General features: G+C 41.0%; 7 protein-coding genes across 7 annotated transcripts; 3 read left to right on the top strand and 4 right to left on the bottom strand.

The window, feature by feature from the left end:
- Positions 1-83: 83 nt before the first annotated feature.
- Positions 84-1,637, top strand: SS1G_06434 (hypothetical protein; the record flags this gene model as incomplete). The annotated part of the gene is made up of 2 exons (XM_001592145.1): positions 84-173; positions 231-1,637. 2 exons carry the CDS (start codon positions 84-86, stop codon positions 1,635-1,637), a joined length of 1,497 nt encoding a protein of 498 aa, XP_001592195.1.
- Positions 1,638-3,720: 2,083 nt separating this feature from the next.
- On the bottom strand, positions 3,721-4,566 carry SS1G_06433 (hypothetical protein; the record flags this gene model as incomplete). The annotated part of the gene is made up of 1 exon (XM_001592144.1): positions 3,721-4,566. The coding sequence occupies one exon, from the start codon at positions 4,564-4,566 to the stop codon at positions 3,721-3,723; it is 846 nt and encodes a 281-aa protein (XP_001592194.1).
- Positions 4,567-7,095: 2,529 nt separating this feature from the next.
- On the bottom strand, positions 7,096-7,197 carry SS1G_06432 (predicted protein; the record flags this gene model as incomplete). The annotated part of the gene is made up of 1 exon (XM_001592143.1): positions 7,096-7,197. One exon carries the CDS (start codon positions 7,195-7,197, stop codon positions 7,096-7,098), a length of 102 nt encoding a protein of 33 aa, XP_001592193.1.
- Positions 7,198-8,276: 1,079 nt separating this feature from the next.
- On the bottom strand, positions 8,277-9,468 carry SS1G_06431 (predicted protein; the record flags this gene model as incomplete). The annotated part of the gene is made up of 2 exons (XM_001592142.1): positions 8,277-9,088; positions 9,138-9,468. 2 exons carry the CDS (start codon positions 9,466-9,468, stop codon positions 8,277-8,279), a joined length of 1,143 nt encoding a protein of 380 aa, XP_001592192.1.
- A 252-nt stretch (positions 9,469-9,720) lies between these two features.
- Positions 9,721-11,149, top strand: SS1G_06430 (predicted protein; the record flags this gene model as incomplete). Its single annotated transcript, XM_001592141.1, has 2 exons — positions 9,721-10,484; positions 10,534-11,149. The coding sequence occupies 2 exons, from the start codon at positions 9,721-9,723 to the stop codon at positions 11,147-11,149; spliced, it is 1,380 nt and encodes a 459-aa protein (XP_001592191.1).
- Positions 11,150-13,533: 2,384 nt separating this feature from the next.
- SS1G_06429 (predicted protein) lies at positions 13,534-14,045 on the bottom strand (the record flags this gene model as incomplete). Its single annotated transcript, XM_001592140.1, has 2 exons — positions 13,534-13,669; positions 13,942-14,045. The coding sequence occupies 2 exons, from the start codon at positions 14,043-14,045 to the stop codon at positions 13,534-13,536; spliced, it is 240 nt and encodes a 79-aa protein (XP_001592190.1).
- A 3,372-nt stretch (positions 14,046-17,417) lies between these two features.
- Positions 17,418-17,919, top strand: SS1G_06428 (predicted protein; the record flags this gene model as incomplete). The annotated part of the gene is made up of 3 exons (XM_001592139.1): positions 17,418-17,451; positions 17,681-17,715; positions 17,758-17,919. The coding sequence occupies 3 exons, from the start codon at positions 17,418-17,420 to the stop codon at positions 17,917-17,919; spliced, it is 231 nt and encodes a 76-aa protein (XP_001592189.1).
- Positions 17,920-18,848: the final 929 nt, after the last annotated feature.

Raw genomic sequence — 18,848 nt, 5'->3', positions numbered from 1 at the left:
TACTTCACTACAGACACATCTTGCCTCGAAAATCGTAAGGCTAGAATCATCATCAACTTCCAATTTGATATCAGAGCCACAAGATGATATTAGAGGAGCAAAGATTCCTCCATGAGGATCTTGAAAGGCTTGAACAAGGCATCGCTGATAGAGTAGTTGAGGACCCAAAACAGGTAAGAATTGAAGCTATTTGTATCTTCGTCACTCAACCATGCTAATATATTATCAAGGTTCGAGAACGATTGAATAGAGATCATCAAATTTCAAACTTCCTCGATCGGATTCAAGATCAATCCAAACGATTACTAGACATATACAAAGATGTAAATGGGGCACGAAGTAAAGAGATTCAATCCATATCGACAGGTGAACCACTGGAAGAATTTTACAAGCAGCTTGGGGAAATTAAGAGTTTTCACCAGAGATACCCCAATGAACCAGTGGAGAATCTCGAAAAAGCCTACAAGAAGAAGGCACTTACAGAGGGGGAGACTGCGACTTCGGAAATCGACAACATGTTCACTGGAGAGGAAGCTTTTGGACGATTCCTAGACCTCACTACCATACACGAATTATTCCTGAACCTCCCCAACATCAAACGCCTATCCTATTTACAATACCTGGACAATTTTGATTCATTCGCGCCTCCAACATGTCCCGTCAAGCGTCCGGATAAGATGACCGACCAATACTTCACATACGTTGGAGAATTAGCAAATTATCTGGAAAGTTTCATGCGTCGAACAAGGCCATTGGAGAATCTGGATAAATTGTTTTTGAGCATCGAGGAAGATTTCGATAAGGCATGGAAGGATAACGACGTTCCTGGATGGAAACTAGAGATTACAGCACCGGTAAATGGATCGAGTACGTCTGGAATATGGTGCGCAGATTGTGAGAAGGAATTCAAGAATGAGAATGTCTACAAAGGCCATTTACTAGGAAAGAAGCACGTCCGAGCTGCGGAAGCACGGGCAGCACGAATGGCGGAAACAGGAGAAGACAGCAATGGTGCTGCGCAGCCAACATCATCTGTGTCCCGCCTAAAGGAACGTGCCATAGCAGAGCGAGAATATAGGATCAGACGTCTCGCTGCTGCTATGACACAAGAAAGAAGTGATACTCGAGTCAACATAGAACGAAAACAAGGTATGACCGAACGTGAACGACAAATGGAGCTTGATTCATTATTCGCTGAGTCATCATCTGCGGCACCTCGAGATGGAGATTCTGATAGCGAGTCAGATGGGGATGATAAGATTTATAACCCGCTGAAGCTGCCATTAGCTTGGGATGGAAAGCCGATTCCTTTCTGGCTTTACAAACTCCATGGACTCGGAGTTGAATTCAAATGTGAGATTTGTGGAAATTATGTTTACATGGGCAGAAGAGCCTTTGACAAACATTTCAACGAGGCTCGTCATATCTATGGTCTGAAGTGCTTGGGTATCACAAATACGACACTATTCCGTGAGATCACGGGGATAGAAGATGCGTTGAAGCTGTGGGATAAATTGCAAAGGGAAAAGAAGAAGGGCAAAACGGAAGAAACTGGTGTCGTTCAAATGGAGGATGCGGAAGGAAATGTTATGCCAGAAAAGGTTTACTACGATTTACAAAAGCAAGGCTTGCTATAGGTGAATGGTTTAATGGCGTCAGTAATGGGGTGTATAATAAGAATGCATGTATCATATCCATCACAAAGATCATGAAGTAGTTTACTTCACAATGGACAATAATTTCTTGTTTCAATCGTTTCAGAGGGCATAATGTCATGCTTGCACAGTTGACTTATCAACCTTTTACATGGCAGTACCCCTTTTTCTGGAGTCTTGGATACTACGAATGGGAGACATCGATGATCATTTATTCGAAGTACAGACAGCCCGGGTACAAAGTCGAAGTGCTCTATATATCCTATATCCTCTAAATAACTCCCTATAATCCTTCAAAAAATATTTCAGAATATCCCTCAGTATTGATTTCGCCCCCTACTTCGCAGTTATCCCTATAATCCTATGAATATCATCCTCGCATCAAAAACCAATCGAGTAAGATTACTTTAGTCTACCATATCCCTTTTCAATATATTTCATTCACAACTCACTTGCTGTTGTAGGATTACGGTACGTGTGGTTTCTATATTACACGAATGGAAATGATCTTTTCCTGTCGTGGCTTGGTATGGTTGGTAATTTGACATATGTCGTTATAGTTTTTGGGATTGAGATTGAGTCTTGTTCTTGATTTTGTCACGGAAATATATATTCATTCATACTCAATCCTGATCGTGTGGGTTGATAATATGTTTCTAGAAGAATGAATTATTTGTCTTTGGTCAATAATAGCTGTGCTTGTAGTGCTCGACTTTATGGGAGATGTTTTTTATTAAATGTGTGTTTTATCATGGGTTTGTTGGCTGTGTGTAGGCCTTGGATAGGTTTTATTGTATTTTATATGGTCAATATTTGGAAGCATCATGAGCGGAAGGAACATTTGGGTTATTTGTTATGTGTGGGAGTTTTGTCCATTCTCAGTTGTGTGTCTGTGTGCCTAGGATACAAAGATATACTATTTGGAGCACAAATATGTACATGATTGCTCATTCATTGGCAATATTGTAGTTTCGTGATGATCAATAGCTCATTCGGTAGTGACCATGACTTTTTTTACACTCGGTTGAATCGCGATATCACTCCTCCTTTCTCTCCTACTTCTTCAAACCTCATTACCCCTACGGCCCGTGAAACTATGGTCGTAGACGCAACGTTTCTCCGGCCCTGTTATTTGCATTAGCTTTTTCCACATTTGGTCCATTGTAGGTTTTTTAGTCTCGGCCAGCGTCAGTGTGAAGATATTACTCGTCCCAGTCCGAGGTTAATGGGAATGGCCGCGAAGGCCCATAGCGACAAGTTCGATTAGCCGTAGAAAAAGCTCAGTCTTTCATCTCATCCCACGCGTGTTACTCAGAGGGCGTCTATCACAACATCGCCACAAAAAATGAGAATCCCATAAATAGGGTTATCTTTTGATGGTGGCAGAACATGAATGGCATATGGCGGTTTACGCGTCTACATTCTCTAAACCCATGAATCTTCGACCTAAAATTATGTTGCAAATTTTTCGAGAGGAGAAATACGCATAGCAGAAATCCAATGCGAATCAATTATTGCAGCACTAAAGCTGTCAATACTTGGTGAATTCAAAGCATTTTACCCCTATAAGTTCTCGTGAGTAGTAGCTAAGGAGTTTTTGGGTCAAATAATTTACTATTTGTATATTTTCACGCAATATGCTATTCGCGGAATAAGTACTCTAACCCGTCAAAGTATGAATTGGCCCTGATTGCCATCTGGAAATGAGGAGAAATTTGGCCCTGGACAAACAGAAGATTATGTTTTTAATGGTAGAGTGCTGAAACCGTATTAGTGTCTTTCACATTCTGGACTATAGTCAAACAATAAGAAGCCTGCGAAGTTGGCATCGCTGAAAATCCAAAAAATTCTTACATTATAGCATGAAGATATATCGCAATACCAATTTAAACACGGAAATTTCTGCAGCAATGGATGTGGCACGGTGCACAATATACTTGGATCAGCGGCAGGTAAATGTCATAAAGTAGTCAGATTTCGATCCAAAATACATGCGCGTACGCCGCCTTCTTGCCATCTAAATAAACCCCGATTTTTTCGCAGAGAAATGTGACATTGAGCCACTTCACTTCATAGATTTGGTTGCTACAGCTATCCAAGCAACCATAGGAAACCCGATTTTACCGCCAGTCTTCACTACCAACCCATCCTTGTTCTCTATCAAAAGAGATTCCGTGACACCACAGGGTTGATCCTTCTCTGAATCCGGCCACTGATCACCAACCATATTGACGAAATTATCGGTGAATCCTTTGGCTGCTTCCTGAATACCTTCATTCCACCACATAACCTCCTTCTCATAAATTTCCACATTTTCGAATCCCCCAGACTTAAGCGTCGATTCTAATGTTTCTTTCTGAGTCCAGCGTTCAAGTGTGGATAAAGCGATAGGTTTAGAACCGGGTTTAATCACTTCTTGGACAGAGTGGAGGACGGGATAGAATGGTACTTCCTTCCAACATGTCACAACTGCCTTTCCGCCCGGTTTTAAGGTGCGATATAACTCCTTTGCACCAGTAATAGGATCAGAATAGAAGAAAATTCCAAAATTCACTATGGAAGCATCGAAAGTTTCGTCTGCGTAGCTCAGACTCACGCCATCCATAACGGCTGTCTCGACTCGATCTTTCCAAACGTTTAAATCGATGAGATTGTCGAGCAAAGCTATCATACTTGGTGCAAGATCTGAGGCGTAGATGCGGGCATTAGGATATGCCTTCAGAATGGCTTCTGTTACCATGCCAGGTCCACAAGCACTGTCAAGTACCTTTGGTCTCTCGGGTAAGCCAGAGAGTAGAGGAATAATGTATTCAATGACTCTACGAGTACTGCCTCCAAGCCGACGGTCATAAGTTGAGGCTTGCGAATTAAAGGAATCGCAAAGAGGAGAAACATCGCTTGTTTTAGCCATGTTTGCTTAAAAAAAAAGTATGGTTTTGTGTCCTGAAGAAGGAGAAATGTTACAAAATGTGGAAAGTTCAGTGAAATAATGTCTGTGATTTGTAGAATTCGGGTAGCAGCTCATATTTAACGGAATCGTGGATTCATCCAACAACAAGTGTGTTGTAATTGTTGGTAAGTCTTGAGTCTTCATCAAGACACATCAATGAAATACAGTCATCCACATTTGAGCAAATCCAACTGTTAGTTTTAATCCAATAGTAAGAAGATACTAGCAGAGATCCACCGCCGAGCAATAATAATCTATGATCTATCCCCTATCATTGGTAAGCTCTGCTTGGAGAAGATAGATTGCTAGATGGGTTTAAAATAGATGGTAAGATACACTCAAATGAAATATATAGAGTAGATCCATACTCCAAATAATCACAGAAATATGTCAAAAGGTTAACTCAAAATGTGCCACCAGATGCTCAATTCGGCGAGAATGAAACTATTGCCACTTTGCTTCTGCTATCTTGGACTATTTACTCAATTAATGATTGTTCCAACTTGGTCGTGAGTTGTAGTCAGTATTTAAAGTGAGAATCGATTACGTTCTAATGTGATGTCGCACTAGCACTAAAATTGATTTATGAATCTCAGATATCTCTATCTATTAGATTTTTCTTCTTCTTTTCTCAGAAAATACACAGGATCAATGTCAGGGTCAACTAACTAATGCTTTAGATGATGTAAAATTGCCAATCTATTGAAAGCTAATGCAGGAGACGGATAATAGCTATAGATATGGAAATGGTAAATATTATGTTTGCGCAATATTGGCCTTTCATGAATACTCGTTCGAGATGGTTTATGGACAGATACATGACTTCATATTGTTTCAACGATACTCAACGAAACAGGCACAGCTTGATCGGGCTCTACACCAATGATTGAACCTTCCAGTTTGCCAAGATTTGGAATCGTTTGTCAAACATTGAAGTACCTAGGTACTGATTAAATGTATTCACCTGCTGTTGTGAAAGATTGAATCAAGAAGTCAGTCACATGGAATCTTTGATTCGGTGGGATGCGGGGCGCTGAGTATTTTCAATCACCGAGTACCCAGCTCCATCCTCATCGGGCTACTATATAATAAACCGCATACGACTATGTGACCTCGGCAGAACTCAAAGAATTCATCAAGATGTAAGTGAGATTATGTATATCAAGTCCTACATTAAGGATGTGGAGTGCTAAACGAGGTAGCGATAAAATCCTAAATGTATCTACGTAGCTGCAGCCTTGGGGTTCGGATTATCGTCTGATAGTTTTCTTACAGAGACGACGAAAGTGTTTGCTGTAAACATGATGAAAATCAATTATTGTTGTCAAATCACGTATTATAGCACTTCTTACACATCTTGCGAGACATGGTTAAGGTTATACTATTCTCTAGGATAAGGGCTTATTTGGATGATTGGCATACGTGACTAAAGGTAAGGTTTGATTATTATATACAAATTGGCTGCCTTGTAAGTTAGGATTAAAGCCTAACACGGTCTGGTTTAAATTTATAGTTCGAAAGCTAGGAAGACCTGCCCTGGCGACTTTTCCACAGTCCTCGCGGCTTAAGCGATGGTTGTTTTCTGTCTCATTATGATACACAAAACTCAGGTATTGTGAGCTGTATTTCCCCTGGGCCCAACAGAGTATAAAATACAAGTTTGATTCTCAAGTATATCACATTACCAGTAAACGGGTTAAATTAGCAGAGATAATTTGCAATGAGCTCGGAGCACCGATTTCTTCCAAGTCTTACAAGGGCATGGTGCCGTGGAATGTTGAGAGTACAATTGAATGTAACAGCCTTGAGGAGTACTGGATACAAAATATAGGAAGAATCGCTGCCAAATATCCATATTACTACACTGGACGTTAATTCAAAGATTCGACAGCAATAATGATAAGTGAGAATGGACATGAAGAATCTCAATAAGTTCTTATCAGCGACGCAAATATCTCGATCAAATTTTCTTGACCATAAAAAATAATTTCGGTACAGAGAGTCCATTCCCATTAAACGCATTGCACATACCAATGAATCACCAATATGGAAATCGAATATTCGATTGGTACTATTATATCCTTTTCTATTTAACTCGTACCCACATATCTATCCACCACCCCATTTTGAATTTGGCTAGATTCACTTCAATAGTTGAAAAAAAATCAAAAAAATCAGGCGACAACTTTCTTCAGAATGGAAGAGAATTAAAATGGCTAGGAAATTCTTTCGGTCTGAGGGAAAGCAAAACTATTGAGGATGTTTTATTCTAGCCTTGAGGCTAGGAGTTCGGATAAACGTATCCGACGAATACCATAGTCTTTATATCAAAATGAGAGAATGCGCGGCGTAGAAAGATTACATTGCATTAGCTCGCATATTCCAACTGTTCGGCTCCATCGACAAAAAGTACGTGATCTACCTAACTGTGCAGACTTCCTTTCGATTGAGCCAATCGGAGAATTAGAAAAAACACATGAGTTATCTTGTCTATTTACGGTTGATAAATTGGTCCTCGCCGGTACATAGTGCAGCAACAAAGGCCGAATTACTATAAGGGTTCTTCCAAGCTCTTCCACTACCATCAAGCATTGTATTGTGAAACGAACGACAGTAATATGATTGTATAATTGCCGGCCTACGAAGCAAGTTCGATTCCCATCAGCAGCTGTCACCACAGAATTAAAATGCAAACATACTGTGTGCTGAAGAAATGGGCATATATTGTAACGCAAATGTTACTATGACAGCTGAACTCCAAGCTACGAACCAATAGCAAGCTCCTACTGTAACTTGCACTGATATACAAGGAATCTAGATAACGATAGTGTTCGGTACCAATATAGAAGGCCATTTATATATGGTTGATCTGGGGGTGAGAGTAAAAACGAAGTTTGACTCGGAATTCCGTTCAGCAAGACAGCAAGATGAAAATCCCAGTGAGAGAACTCGTCCTCTATTTAAGAGTAGTTATTATGATTTAAATACTGACCGTCGTTTTTTATACAGGTCGTACTTCATCACTGTGACACCCCGCTATTGGTGTTTTCAGCATTCACGCGGATAGTAAGGTGAATGGAGTCACTCGACCCCGGTTACCGCTTTGGAATGTTCTTCAATCTGACTAACAGACTCGAGATACTACTTTTTGTATGCTGTGCGATGGAAGATCGACATACTCTCCTGTTCGATTGGCCATAAGTGATATCACTTGACAAGAAGCAGGAAGGCCCCAGTTTTCCAATGGGGCTTGTTTGTTATAGAATAAAAAAGTAAACACTACACGACCTCAAAATCAAGCTGTGGATTTTATATCAATTCAATTGTTCATCATTCCATCCTTGAGAGCGTGCCGTGCCCTTGTATACATGTCTAGTTGCATTGAAAGCGGAGACTATTCTATTGAATAACCTCGATTGAGCAAGACCGCTGTTGATCAAGCTTCATTAGAACAAAGCCTGAGCTGGTTTTTGATCCCTTACAAGAGGTTTAGCAAGACTGGCAGGCCATGTTGAAAATTTTCAGTCTTGTGATGATATCAGAGAGGTTGCTGAAAAGATTCTTGGCACACTGTATCCAAAGAAGGCCTTCCATCAAATGTATGGTTCGATTAGGGGCAATAGCACAGGGGTCCAGCATCTTGAATTTGAACGGCTTGATAATGGTAGCTTCTAGGCGATGGAAAAACTGGATCTCATCTTTATTGCTTCTTCGCGAACTTCGGGAGTCGCCTCTGCCCGCTCCAACCATTTCAAAGCCTCTTTGGTTTGACCTTGAGATTTACATATTGAAGCCATGTTCAACATACTCAAACCAAAGCCACCTTCAGCTGCTACCTGAAACCATTCTTTGGCATACCCGTAACTCCGCTCTGAAGGCTTTTTGTCGGCCTGCTCACCTGTCTTAGATAACTCAATGGCTCCAAGATTATGGCATGCTTCAGGAATACCTGAACCAGCCGCTTTGAGCAGATAAACCATTCTATTATCCTCCTCGTCTGGACCTACATGTTTGGAAAGATAAAAGAATGCTGAGGGATAATCGAGTTCTAATGCTGCTTTGCTGAAAACCTTTTTTGCAGCTTCTCTATCACTTTTCTCGAGAATCAAACCAAGGACGACGAGCGCCTCTGCCGCTCCTGGAAAATTAGGTAACTCTGTTCCTGAAACAGCCTTTTGTAACCAATTTAGAGCTTCCTTCTCCTTCCCTTGACTGTACAGAATTTGGCCAAGTAGTCCCATGGCTTGGACGTTGCCCTGCTTCTTGGCTAAAATACCCAAGCGTTCAAGGAAAGCTCCAGACCTTGCTGTATAAAGCTTGTTATTTCGGAAAGCATCAGAGACAACCTCTAACGTGGCTGCTGGATCTCCCATGACTGAAGCTGAGTCTAATAATACTCTTGCAAGACGTTTTTGTGATGGTTCCTTGCATCTTCCCAATGAGATAGATAGTTGTGTCATATCAGATGCTGTGATACCATGCTCTAAACGATATCAGTATGTTAGATTAAGATACGGAAAGAGTCAACGTACTATTGCAAATACCAGTTTCCCAGCCTGAATTCGAATTTCCATGTAAATTCTGGTAGTTCTTTAAGAATTCCATGGCTTTATTAGGGTTAACTTTTAGGACTCCAACTTTATGATCCGTCTCTAGAATAAACAGTGGTGGGAGAGCATCAGGAGTATCAATTGGTACCCTCTTCCGTATCATCACAGGTTCAGCAGCATTTCTCTTTGCCAATGTTTGCTTCCTTGATGGTTTGGTACTGACAGCTAGCAGTTTGGGAGTCGTATGAATTAACCTTTTGTTTAGTACTCTGAGGCCATTCCGAAGATGAGGAATTACTACGAAAGCCGACATGATGATAGTTTCTGTATGTAGAATATCAAATACGTCTCTTCATAGATTGATACACCAGTGATATCCGAAGCTAAGATCTTACATGCTTCTGCCATTCTAGGATTAGGAAAGGCGGTGAACCAGATAATGTGCAAATGTCATAGCGTTTTCCCGGCACTAAAGAAATCTCTCAGAATTTTTTAAAGCCTGTTCTACATACAAGGCCCACACCTCGACACATATTTAAAGTATAATTCAGTACAAGTTTTCTGCATGTTCGCCAAACTCTTCAGATCGTCTTCGAAAGATTGTCTTCAATCGGACGACCCATTAACTCCTAGCCAGCAATTGCGCGAAGAAAGTAGGAGAACTAGAAGTATGGTTACTACGCGGGGTAGAGCTCGAGAATTAGCAGATAGTCCTTCCGTGAATGGAGATTCTATAATCATTGATGAGGGTACTCCAGTTCCAAAAAGGAGAGGACGGCCGCGCAAGTCCCTTCCTGTTGAAGATGATGAGGTTGCAGTTACACCGCGACCTACGAGGAGCTCAAAGAAATTGCCGGTACAGGCTAGCGATGGAGAAGTAGTACAGGCAAGCGACGGAGAAGCAGTACAGGCTAGCGATGGAGAAGCAGTACAGGCAAGCGTTGGAGAAGCAGTACAGGCAAGCGCTAGAGAAGATACGCCAAAGCAATCGCCGCAAGTGATTGAAGATATATCTGCTTCTACTGAGGAATCTGAAATACCGCAAGTTATTGAGGCAGAGGAGGAGGTAGTAAAGACAACAACAGCCAGTGGAGATATATCCACCTTATCGACCACGACTGCTGCAGTGACAATGCCAGTTGCAAAGAAGCACAAGCGATTCGATAGTGCGGAGCCTGAGCCAGTACCAGAGGAGAAATCTGAAATAATTGAAATCAAGGATGATGGGGACGAGAGTAGCGATGACGATGCACCAGAGGAGGTCACAAAAAATCAGGCTGCAGAATCTGCCAAAGAAAAGGAAAGAGAAGCTGCAAGAGCAATTGAGGAGTATGTTCATTTGGTTTTCGCCAAAATAGATTACTGACAATGGTTTTAGACAAGAAGCTGCTGCAAAAAAGAAGCGTCAGGAAAAAAACGCCAATCTTCAACGACAATCAGAAATCTCGAGCAAGAAACGCAAGCTCGATGTCCCACCCGGACAAGATGAAATGTTACCTCCTGCTCAAAAATCGAAGGTTGAGGTCACATCAGCACCAGCCATAATTGAAAGAGGGGATATCGAGATGGACGAGGAATCAAACACTTTAGAGGGGGATGGAACGGCAGATGGACGATTAGACTCTGAGGATATTGAAGACATCAATAGGACCTTCGCTCCTCCCGGACATTTACCTCTTCCAGATCTTCTGCCAGCCGAATATTTAGAAGACAATGATGATGATACCCCAGAATCTGGCAATTTCCATTCAAGTCTGCCTACAAGATTTGTCAAAACGAACAAATTACGCCACCTCTTAGAAAAGAGACCGAAAGATAAACGAGTTGGCTCAACCACATTCAGAGTCGCGGAAAGTCGAAACACACATTTACCTCCTAAAGCATCAAATCAAGCGCGCTCGCTAAAGGAATCGTGGTTACAAGGACGGGCAGGAACTAAGATCAAGGCAAATCGGAAGCCTTTCAATCAAGGTTTTATCAAGCCTAAGAAATAAAGTCGAAGATATGCTTGCAAATTGCGGAATGGCAACCAAGGGTATCAATTCTTTGCTCGGTACAATTTGTCTTGTTTGTGATCAAAGTCTGATTTTCAGGGGAGACACATGATGATTGGATAAGAGACATGAAAGCTAGAGGATCAAAGGGGGCAAATGAAAGAGCGGAAGGAGGCACTTCAAGGAAGAATGAGAACTCTGAAGACTTCAGGATAAGAGACATAAGGCGGGTGTTTTGGTTGAGTTTGGCGTAATGGAAAGCAGGAGTAATGAATGATTCCCAGTTTAATTGTTGATCAAAACTGGATCTGAATAGAAGTCTTTGGTAGATTAGAATCAATTGAATTTAACGGTATAATCTTACCACAGATCGAAGATTACTATGATACCCCCTCTCTAACTTTTCTTATTATAATATCCAAGTGGGTCTCGATGCAACCCTATCGCTCCTCTTGATGCTAAGCTTGAAAGTCCGAAATATACCATATTGTTAAAAGTAATGACCTCTTACAGGAATGATGAGAAGCATAAGGCCTAGAATAAGGAGGCATCCGGAGTAAATCGTATCGACTAAAGAGGATACTAATTACGATAAGAGAACTCTATATATATAGAGTTCTAGTAGTACTAATCGGGGCTAGCTCCCCCTGCCTTCTAGCACCACAAGAACCATCCTTTCAACACTATAAACAGTTAGAGCAAACCAATTAGCGAACAAAAATATGTCTCTCCGTCCCAAACTTTCAATCCCACAGGCACGAGATCGCCTGTAATACCCTAGACTTCCTTTGCGTTTGCATAGATACCCACTATTGCCTCACGCAAAAGTGTGAGAAGAAGAAATCATATGAAATCACGGCGAAGGAGTTTGTCGCATGGCTAGCTGCATATATCAAAGTTTCCTTTCCGGCTGTGCCTCCGGCAAGGCGTTCATGGCATCAGACCTACATATCTAGGCAGGCAATGGCAAAGTTTTCTTAATTATGATGGTTATACTGAGGTCAGTGCCGATGCAACGGCGTCTTATACGGAGTAGGGAGCAGTTGGTCCCGGCTAGGCTAGGCTTGTATGGTTTGGTGGGGTTACTTATGGGTGGTTAGCTGCATAGTTGTGGGTTAGTATTGATTGGTCGGGGGGATTTGGATAGTGTTTTCTATTATTTGTTTATGATTTCATTATCATCTGTCTATAGTTTATATTATGATTCGAGGAGAGTTTGATCACTCTTGTATGTTTTGTAAGGTGTGATGTTTGAGCAAGTAAATCGGATTTTTCAGGTTCAAACTTTTGAATGTGAATTACTATCGAATCATGATCTAATCTAAGTGCATGAAATCTGCGTTGGCTGCTGACCATATATACATTGAGTAAAGGTATTTTGATGATTAGATCAAATTCCAACGTGAATCAAAAGGCTATTCTCCCAACAGCGCCTATGCATATCTAATCAACGTATCCCGAACCTGACCTATATCACAACTTACTGACGCAGTAACCGATGTATTTGCATCAATCAATCTCGTTGCATGGAAATGAGCTATCTTAGTATCATCCTCAAATATCAAGTCTGCAGTAGCTTGAAATGTTAAGTATTGCACATATGTGTAGAACTGAATATGGAAACATATCCTTCTCCTTCAGGCCTCGTGTATTCTATACATGGCAAGATGCAACGTTACTGCATATTGGTGTTGACTGCAATGCATGCAAATATCAGTGAGAACCCCAACTAACTTTCTAGTTATGTGCTAGGCTAGTTTTCCATTGGCCACTGAGTGATTCTACCTCCATAATTGAATGCAGGTGAGAAAGATGGGTAAATTGGAATGCAAAGTTGGATGATCAAATCATGTAGTTAACTCCATATATCAAATCCAGTATGTTACTGACTATCTTCTGTTATTCTTCGATTCTGTCTTTATAAGTAATGATTCAAACAAGATTTTAGAAAAACCAAAGTTTGATGAATACCTCCTAGGATAGACTTATAGTATCTCAAACTCTGGGATAATATACTAAGTAGATAGTTAAACAAAAAGGTGTATAAATATTTTATAATATCATCCTTATAATGATAAAATTACATCAACAGGGTTGCCTGGAAAAAGTATCTACGAAATAATTTAGTTCGGTTGTTAAGTTACCGGTAAAATGCATGTACCGTCAGCCATTCAGACGTTTTTATGGCCTTATAGGATGTTTGTGGGACTTTTGCTGTTCGTTTATGCTCCTTTATCCAGCCTTCTGTTGAACTTCTGTTGAACTCCTGTAAGGTTACCGATCAACATTTGCCTCAACTTTGTCAGAGTGTATTCAAATTCACAACGCATTCAAGACCAGCGTTGTGCAGCCTTTGCTTGATACTATTTTGACGGAGATATGGATCAACCGACTTCAGTTGCAGAGCTTCCTTCAGCGAAAGAGCCCCTTTCCGGAGGCGAGTGGACTGGTTTTTGACAGACTAACTCGCATTCTTTTGCTGACAATGTCGCAACACCGTTCCAATTCCGGTGAGGCTTCCTATTGAAAATTGACAGGAGTTAACTATTCATAGACTTCTCATCAGCAACGAAAGCAGACCGATGACGATACAATCACACTACACGACTAGTGAGGAAAAAATTAACGTATGAGTAGATGCTATCACCGCTCCACTGAAGCTACTAGAATATTGAGAGCCGGGAGATCAGGTGGTTTCAAGACACGAGGCCCAAGAAGCCATGTATAGAGCTTCATCTTGCTTTACTCCATCCTTCTATCAAGCTACACTAATTTATCCTCCGCCGGCATACACTTTCGAGTTCGATGTCCTATAAGTGGAATGAGTCTCTTTAGTCAATCTCACTCGCGGTCTCGTTAGAGTCAAAAGCTTTGCCGCCCCTTTTCTTTTCGACATGTGGTCATGCAGCTTACTTGTCCTAGTTTGCTAGAAACATCACAATTTGATCTCATATAGAATGATGGCACAGCCTCTGCAAAAGGCAACTCTTCACACATCTTGTCTTTTTCGAGCTGCAAGGCTATACTTCAGACTGTTGGCGAAAAAGAGGCTTTTCCGCACCTCTATGCCTAAGCGACGGAGTCGAAAGAGACATCACATACTCGCAGAAAGATTTCGACCATGAAAAAGAGTACCACGGGAGACGACACAAAAATAGTCATGAAGAATACTTCAATATATCATTTAATTACAACGAGCTCCTGGCACATCCATGATCCATCTCGAGGATGATATCCTGCAATACAGAAGCTTGGTATTCATGGCTTAATGTACTCGACCAAATTTCCAGGTTCTGACAATGAATGAGCAATTATCGGAGACTCACCGACATAGTGTTTATTGCTACCGAACTACCGGTTATTTTGTTCTGAACTCTGAATGGGAAGCCCTTGGTATGTAACAATACCAGGTGAACGAATATGAAGAGTCCACAATGGCATGGAACTCCCGATCACATCAACAATTTATCCACGAAAGACAATTTTATAAACTCAAGAGTAGTTTTCCACGATACTATGGACGGATCTTGGACAAATCTGTGTCTTCATGACCGCTCGCAAGAATAAAGTGTGGAAGAGAATGAGCTATTTGCCGGTGCATCGTCTTGATGGAAAATACATCGATACGCTCTAGACTCGAGTTTTGAAGGACCCTTTCAGTTTTAATAGATGGTAAAAATTACACTTCGTTAAATTAGTCTTCAAAAAGTGGAATCGGCATGCGTTATAAGACAGGGACGCAGGACAGCTATCACTTAGAAACGAACAAGCCCCTCGATGCACACCACTAGTCTCGAACATGCATAATGGGAAATCTGGCTGATCTTTGAATGCAAGTGTGGTTATAAAGACATTTTGCGATAATTCAAAATGTTCATTATCCTAGGTCCATGGCGGAAATTCGCAATATAAGATGTAACTTTTGGGATCGACTTCTGGAACAAATTTCAGTAATCGCTATCAAAAATCGCTACAAATATAAATGTAGTACAAGAAGACGCTAGAGCAAGCCAGAGCAAGGTAAAGGCACGAACTTGGACAGTGGTCCATAATCTTCAATCACATTTTCTGGGCATCGGATTGATGCGAATCTTTGCCGTTATCTTTGACTAAAATACTCAATAGTTTGCGTATCTTTGCATCTAATATTTAGCAGAAAACGCTAGTATATCTGCAAGAAATCCCTGTTTAATCACCTGTCCACGCGCCCTCTTCGCGATTCGCCTTGGCAGATAATCAAGCATTTGGGGACTTGAAAACTTTTCACCTGAAAGCAAGGATTGATACAAGATAGATGAGCGCCCATTGAAAGTGGGCGTCAATATCCTCGCAAAGTTAGTGTAATCTTCTGCCGGAACACTCCATCGTAGGGGGTGTAACTGTAAATGAAATTTAGACAGACTGCTTATTGGACAATCGCAAGCGCGAAGACATAAATGATGTTCATAATTGCATGAGTAAAGGCCCCTTAGTGGCCAAATAGTACTTGAGCCAGGACGTCTAGTCTGATTGTCACAACAGTACCAAGACGTCGTAGAACATATCCCCTTGAAGGATATACAGATCTGTTAAGCTTTTGTCAAGGACTTAGGATAATCCATAATTGGTATATACTCCCGAACCACGATTAATGGTCAGGTAGTCACCAATTAGACATACAAGTGCTTTCATATTGTTTACAAGAGTCGCCAAACTAGTAGTCAAGGTCTTGGAAAACATAAAAAAGGCAGCATCCAAGCGCGTAAGCATCATCACTTGCCACTTTTAGAATTTAGGCAGAAGTGTAGTTTTCCTAAAGCACAAGTCTTTGACCTCTGCATAATAAGAACTCTTACTTTATGTAACTTTCGACCGAAGCGAAGCTATCGCACATTTCTATCAAGTTTAATTGTGTGTATTTCTAGCCTTGCATCGAGAAAATGCTCATTCTTTTGAGTTCGACACAAGCTAGCGACATGGCTTTCGGGGATTTTGACGAACAAGGCGCCAAGCACATGAGCCCTAGTAGGAAGAAGAAAGCTTATAGCAGAGTATGATAAGGCTTTGCGTTTGGACGTGGGATGCAACACATGCTGAATGTTGATGGACCTTCTGCCACTTTGGCTAATATTCTGTTGTTAGAGAACTTAGATTAGAATGATGCCCCATGAGTATGGGCGGTGGCGGTGGTGATGTTTAGGTCGGGGCAGGTGGATAGAACATATCTGTGTATTATTCCCCGGGTATAATAAAGTTCTCTTCTACAGAAAACCTAGTATGTCCTACTGGTCTTCTGAACCCTGGTTGTAAGATGGCCATAGTAATTTTGTCTAAGCGAAGTTCCCACGAAGTGAATGGACGTTCTTTTGAACGATCGTGCGAATAACTAGAGCTCTCATCTCTGATGAAAAGCGGTCTGGAAAAGGATGAAATCTTAAAACTGGTAGATTTCAGCAAAGTTATTTAGTTAGATTTTGGTTGACGAAAACTTTCGTTACATGAATACGATAAAATCTCGATTTGGTTTGTCACTTGCAGCTGCAATACTCTAGAGGAATACAATTTTAAACTCCGGAAATACTTGACACTATCAATACCAACACAAGGAATTGATGTAGAAAGTTTTGAAGTAATGCATTGAAGATTAAACAAGCTAAAATGTTTGGGAGTCAAGCAAACGAAAAGGGAATTCCATGACCACTTTATCTCAATGCAATCTTACATAGCTTGACCTGTGTATCCTTGTGTAATGCTTCATATGCTTCATTTTCAATACTACTCCTAGCCATTTCCGTTCGGGATAGAATCGCCGCAGAGTCAGGCTGAGAGCTACTTAGTTACGCCAATTTGGGAGAAATAGACGCGTTCCCGTGGCGCTGTTACAGTCACGTAGTAAACTTGTGTTAACTTAGCATAACGCGCACGCTAAATTTAAAGTGTCATTAGCATTGTGCAGTTAATTCTGACAAGAATCAATAAATTCAATTTTACTTTCGACTCATACTTAAGAACTTCTATTTTCTACTCGTATTGTGTAGTCATTTTTAATAGCGAAATAACCTTACATCATATATCAAAAATTTAGTAGATTCTGGAAGCAGTTATTATGTTTTAGGTTAATGTGGTTTGACCCGATGAAGGAGTCGGCACATCCACTACCGGCATTAACAATCCGATAACCTGACAGGTGGCTATTTTATGTCCTTTGAGCCCTGTCACTCAAACTTCGCTAGAAACATCTCATGTATCTTTCCTTGTGGCTACATTTTAGAGGATAGACACAGCAAAAATGGCTTTCAATTTATGCGCACCACTTGTTCGAGGTCAACAGAGATGATGAAGCGATGTTGAATGACCCAATCGATTTTACCCGGGCAACCAGGGCATAAAACCTGTTGGGAGCCTTGAATCATATGGAATTCATTAACTGGAAGATTTCAATTTCAGAAAAGAAAACTTCAACCGCGCTAGACACTACACCATCCGAAACCATTCCTTAGCATCCTCGGAGAATAGAAATGGGACACACACCCTCTATGCTCCTTCAACTAGGTTCTGAATGTAAATCAAAAGCCAGAAGTCGTATCGTATGTCTAGAATCCCTTTTCTCCTATGAAAACTCGGTATAGGTACCTACTTGTTTGTGGGGTAGCATTTTCGCGGATCGTGGCGCCCTAGACATCGGACGCAAGGATATTGTCGAGAACCGCATTACAGGCAAACGACCCTTTTCATGCACTGCATCGATCCGATATATGTCGTATTCATCCGATGAAAAAATATGGTTATAAAGGACACAACAGCATTCAGGCTTCCGCTGACTGCACTCGACTATTGGTCCCTGTTATGCGGACTTGACAGAACTAATCAAAAACTGCTGACTGAAGGGCACTTTAAGTATAATTAATGAATGGATTCTCTATGTATTTCTCGTTTGATATTCAAGTCATATCGTACTAGTCGTTCAAAATAACATTATCCTAGTAGATCATGCACTAGGCATATCTATCAGCTACTTCAGGGGTTTCGGTATCGATAATCTAAAATGTATATTTTTTGATACCCAAATCTTCAAATTTCCCAATGATTTATCCGATTTTGCTGAGCTTATCAGGTCAGTGACACCACTATTTAACACCAATAACATGTGGCTCCCTGAATATGTCGCATGTCGCAACATATAACCTTTTCAGGGCTCAGTAGCAAACACGACCAGAAGCCAATGCTACGATTTAGGATGTTACGTACTCACTATCACACTAGTACATTACCTTCCATTTTTGGATTGGATGTTAAACAGCCAATTAGGATTTTACAACGACCTGTACAGTCAACCACAAAGCATGAACTTGCAGGCGACATGGCTCTTCATATTAAAATGCATGTTCTTGCACCCGTTATATTGACGCCGGTATCCAAAGTGAACCAATAGCCACTCTTTTACATACGATGTCAGATAAACAAACTTCCCACCACATTTTCCTCTATAGTGGAAAGTAGTTTTGCTTCTATTTGTCTTGAATTTGGTTCTTGCACTTGAAAGCTCTACTATACATCACATACTTATTTCTCCTCGCACAACAGATTTTTTAAGCACCCATACAACACAATTTCTGATCCCCGGTTCCTCTCCCGATTTGTGGAATCCAATTCATGAACGCCACCTATGCACGCGCAATATCGTTATAGACAACATTAACTTGCTATGCTTCTTAATAAT

The sequence above is a fragment of the Sclerotinia sclerotiorum genome, genomic scaffold, assembly GCF_000146945.2.
Source record: "Sclerotinia sclerotiorum 1980 UF-70 scaffold_8 genomic scaffold, whole genome shotgun sequence".
Lineage (NCBI taxonomy): Eukaryota > Fungi > Ascomycota > Leotiomycetes > Helotiales > Sclerotiniaceae > Sclerotinia > Sclerotinia sclerotiorum.
The sequence above is the reverse complement of the archived record's forward strand: the minus strand, read 5'-3'. Positions and strand labels throughout refer to the sequence as shown.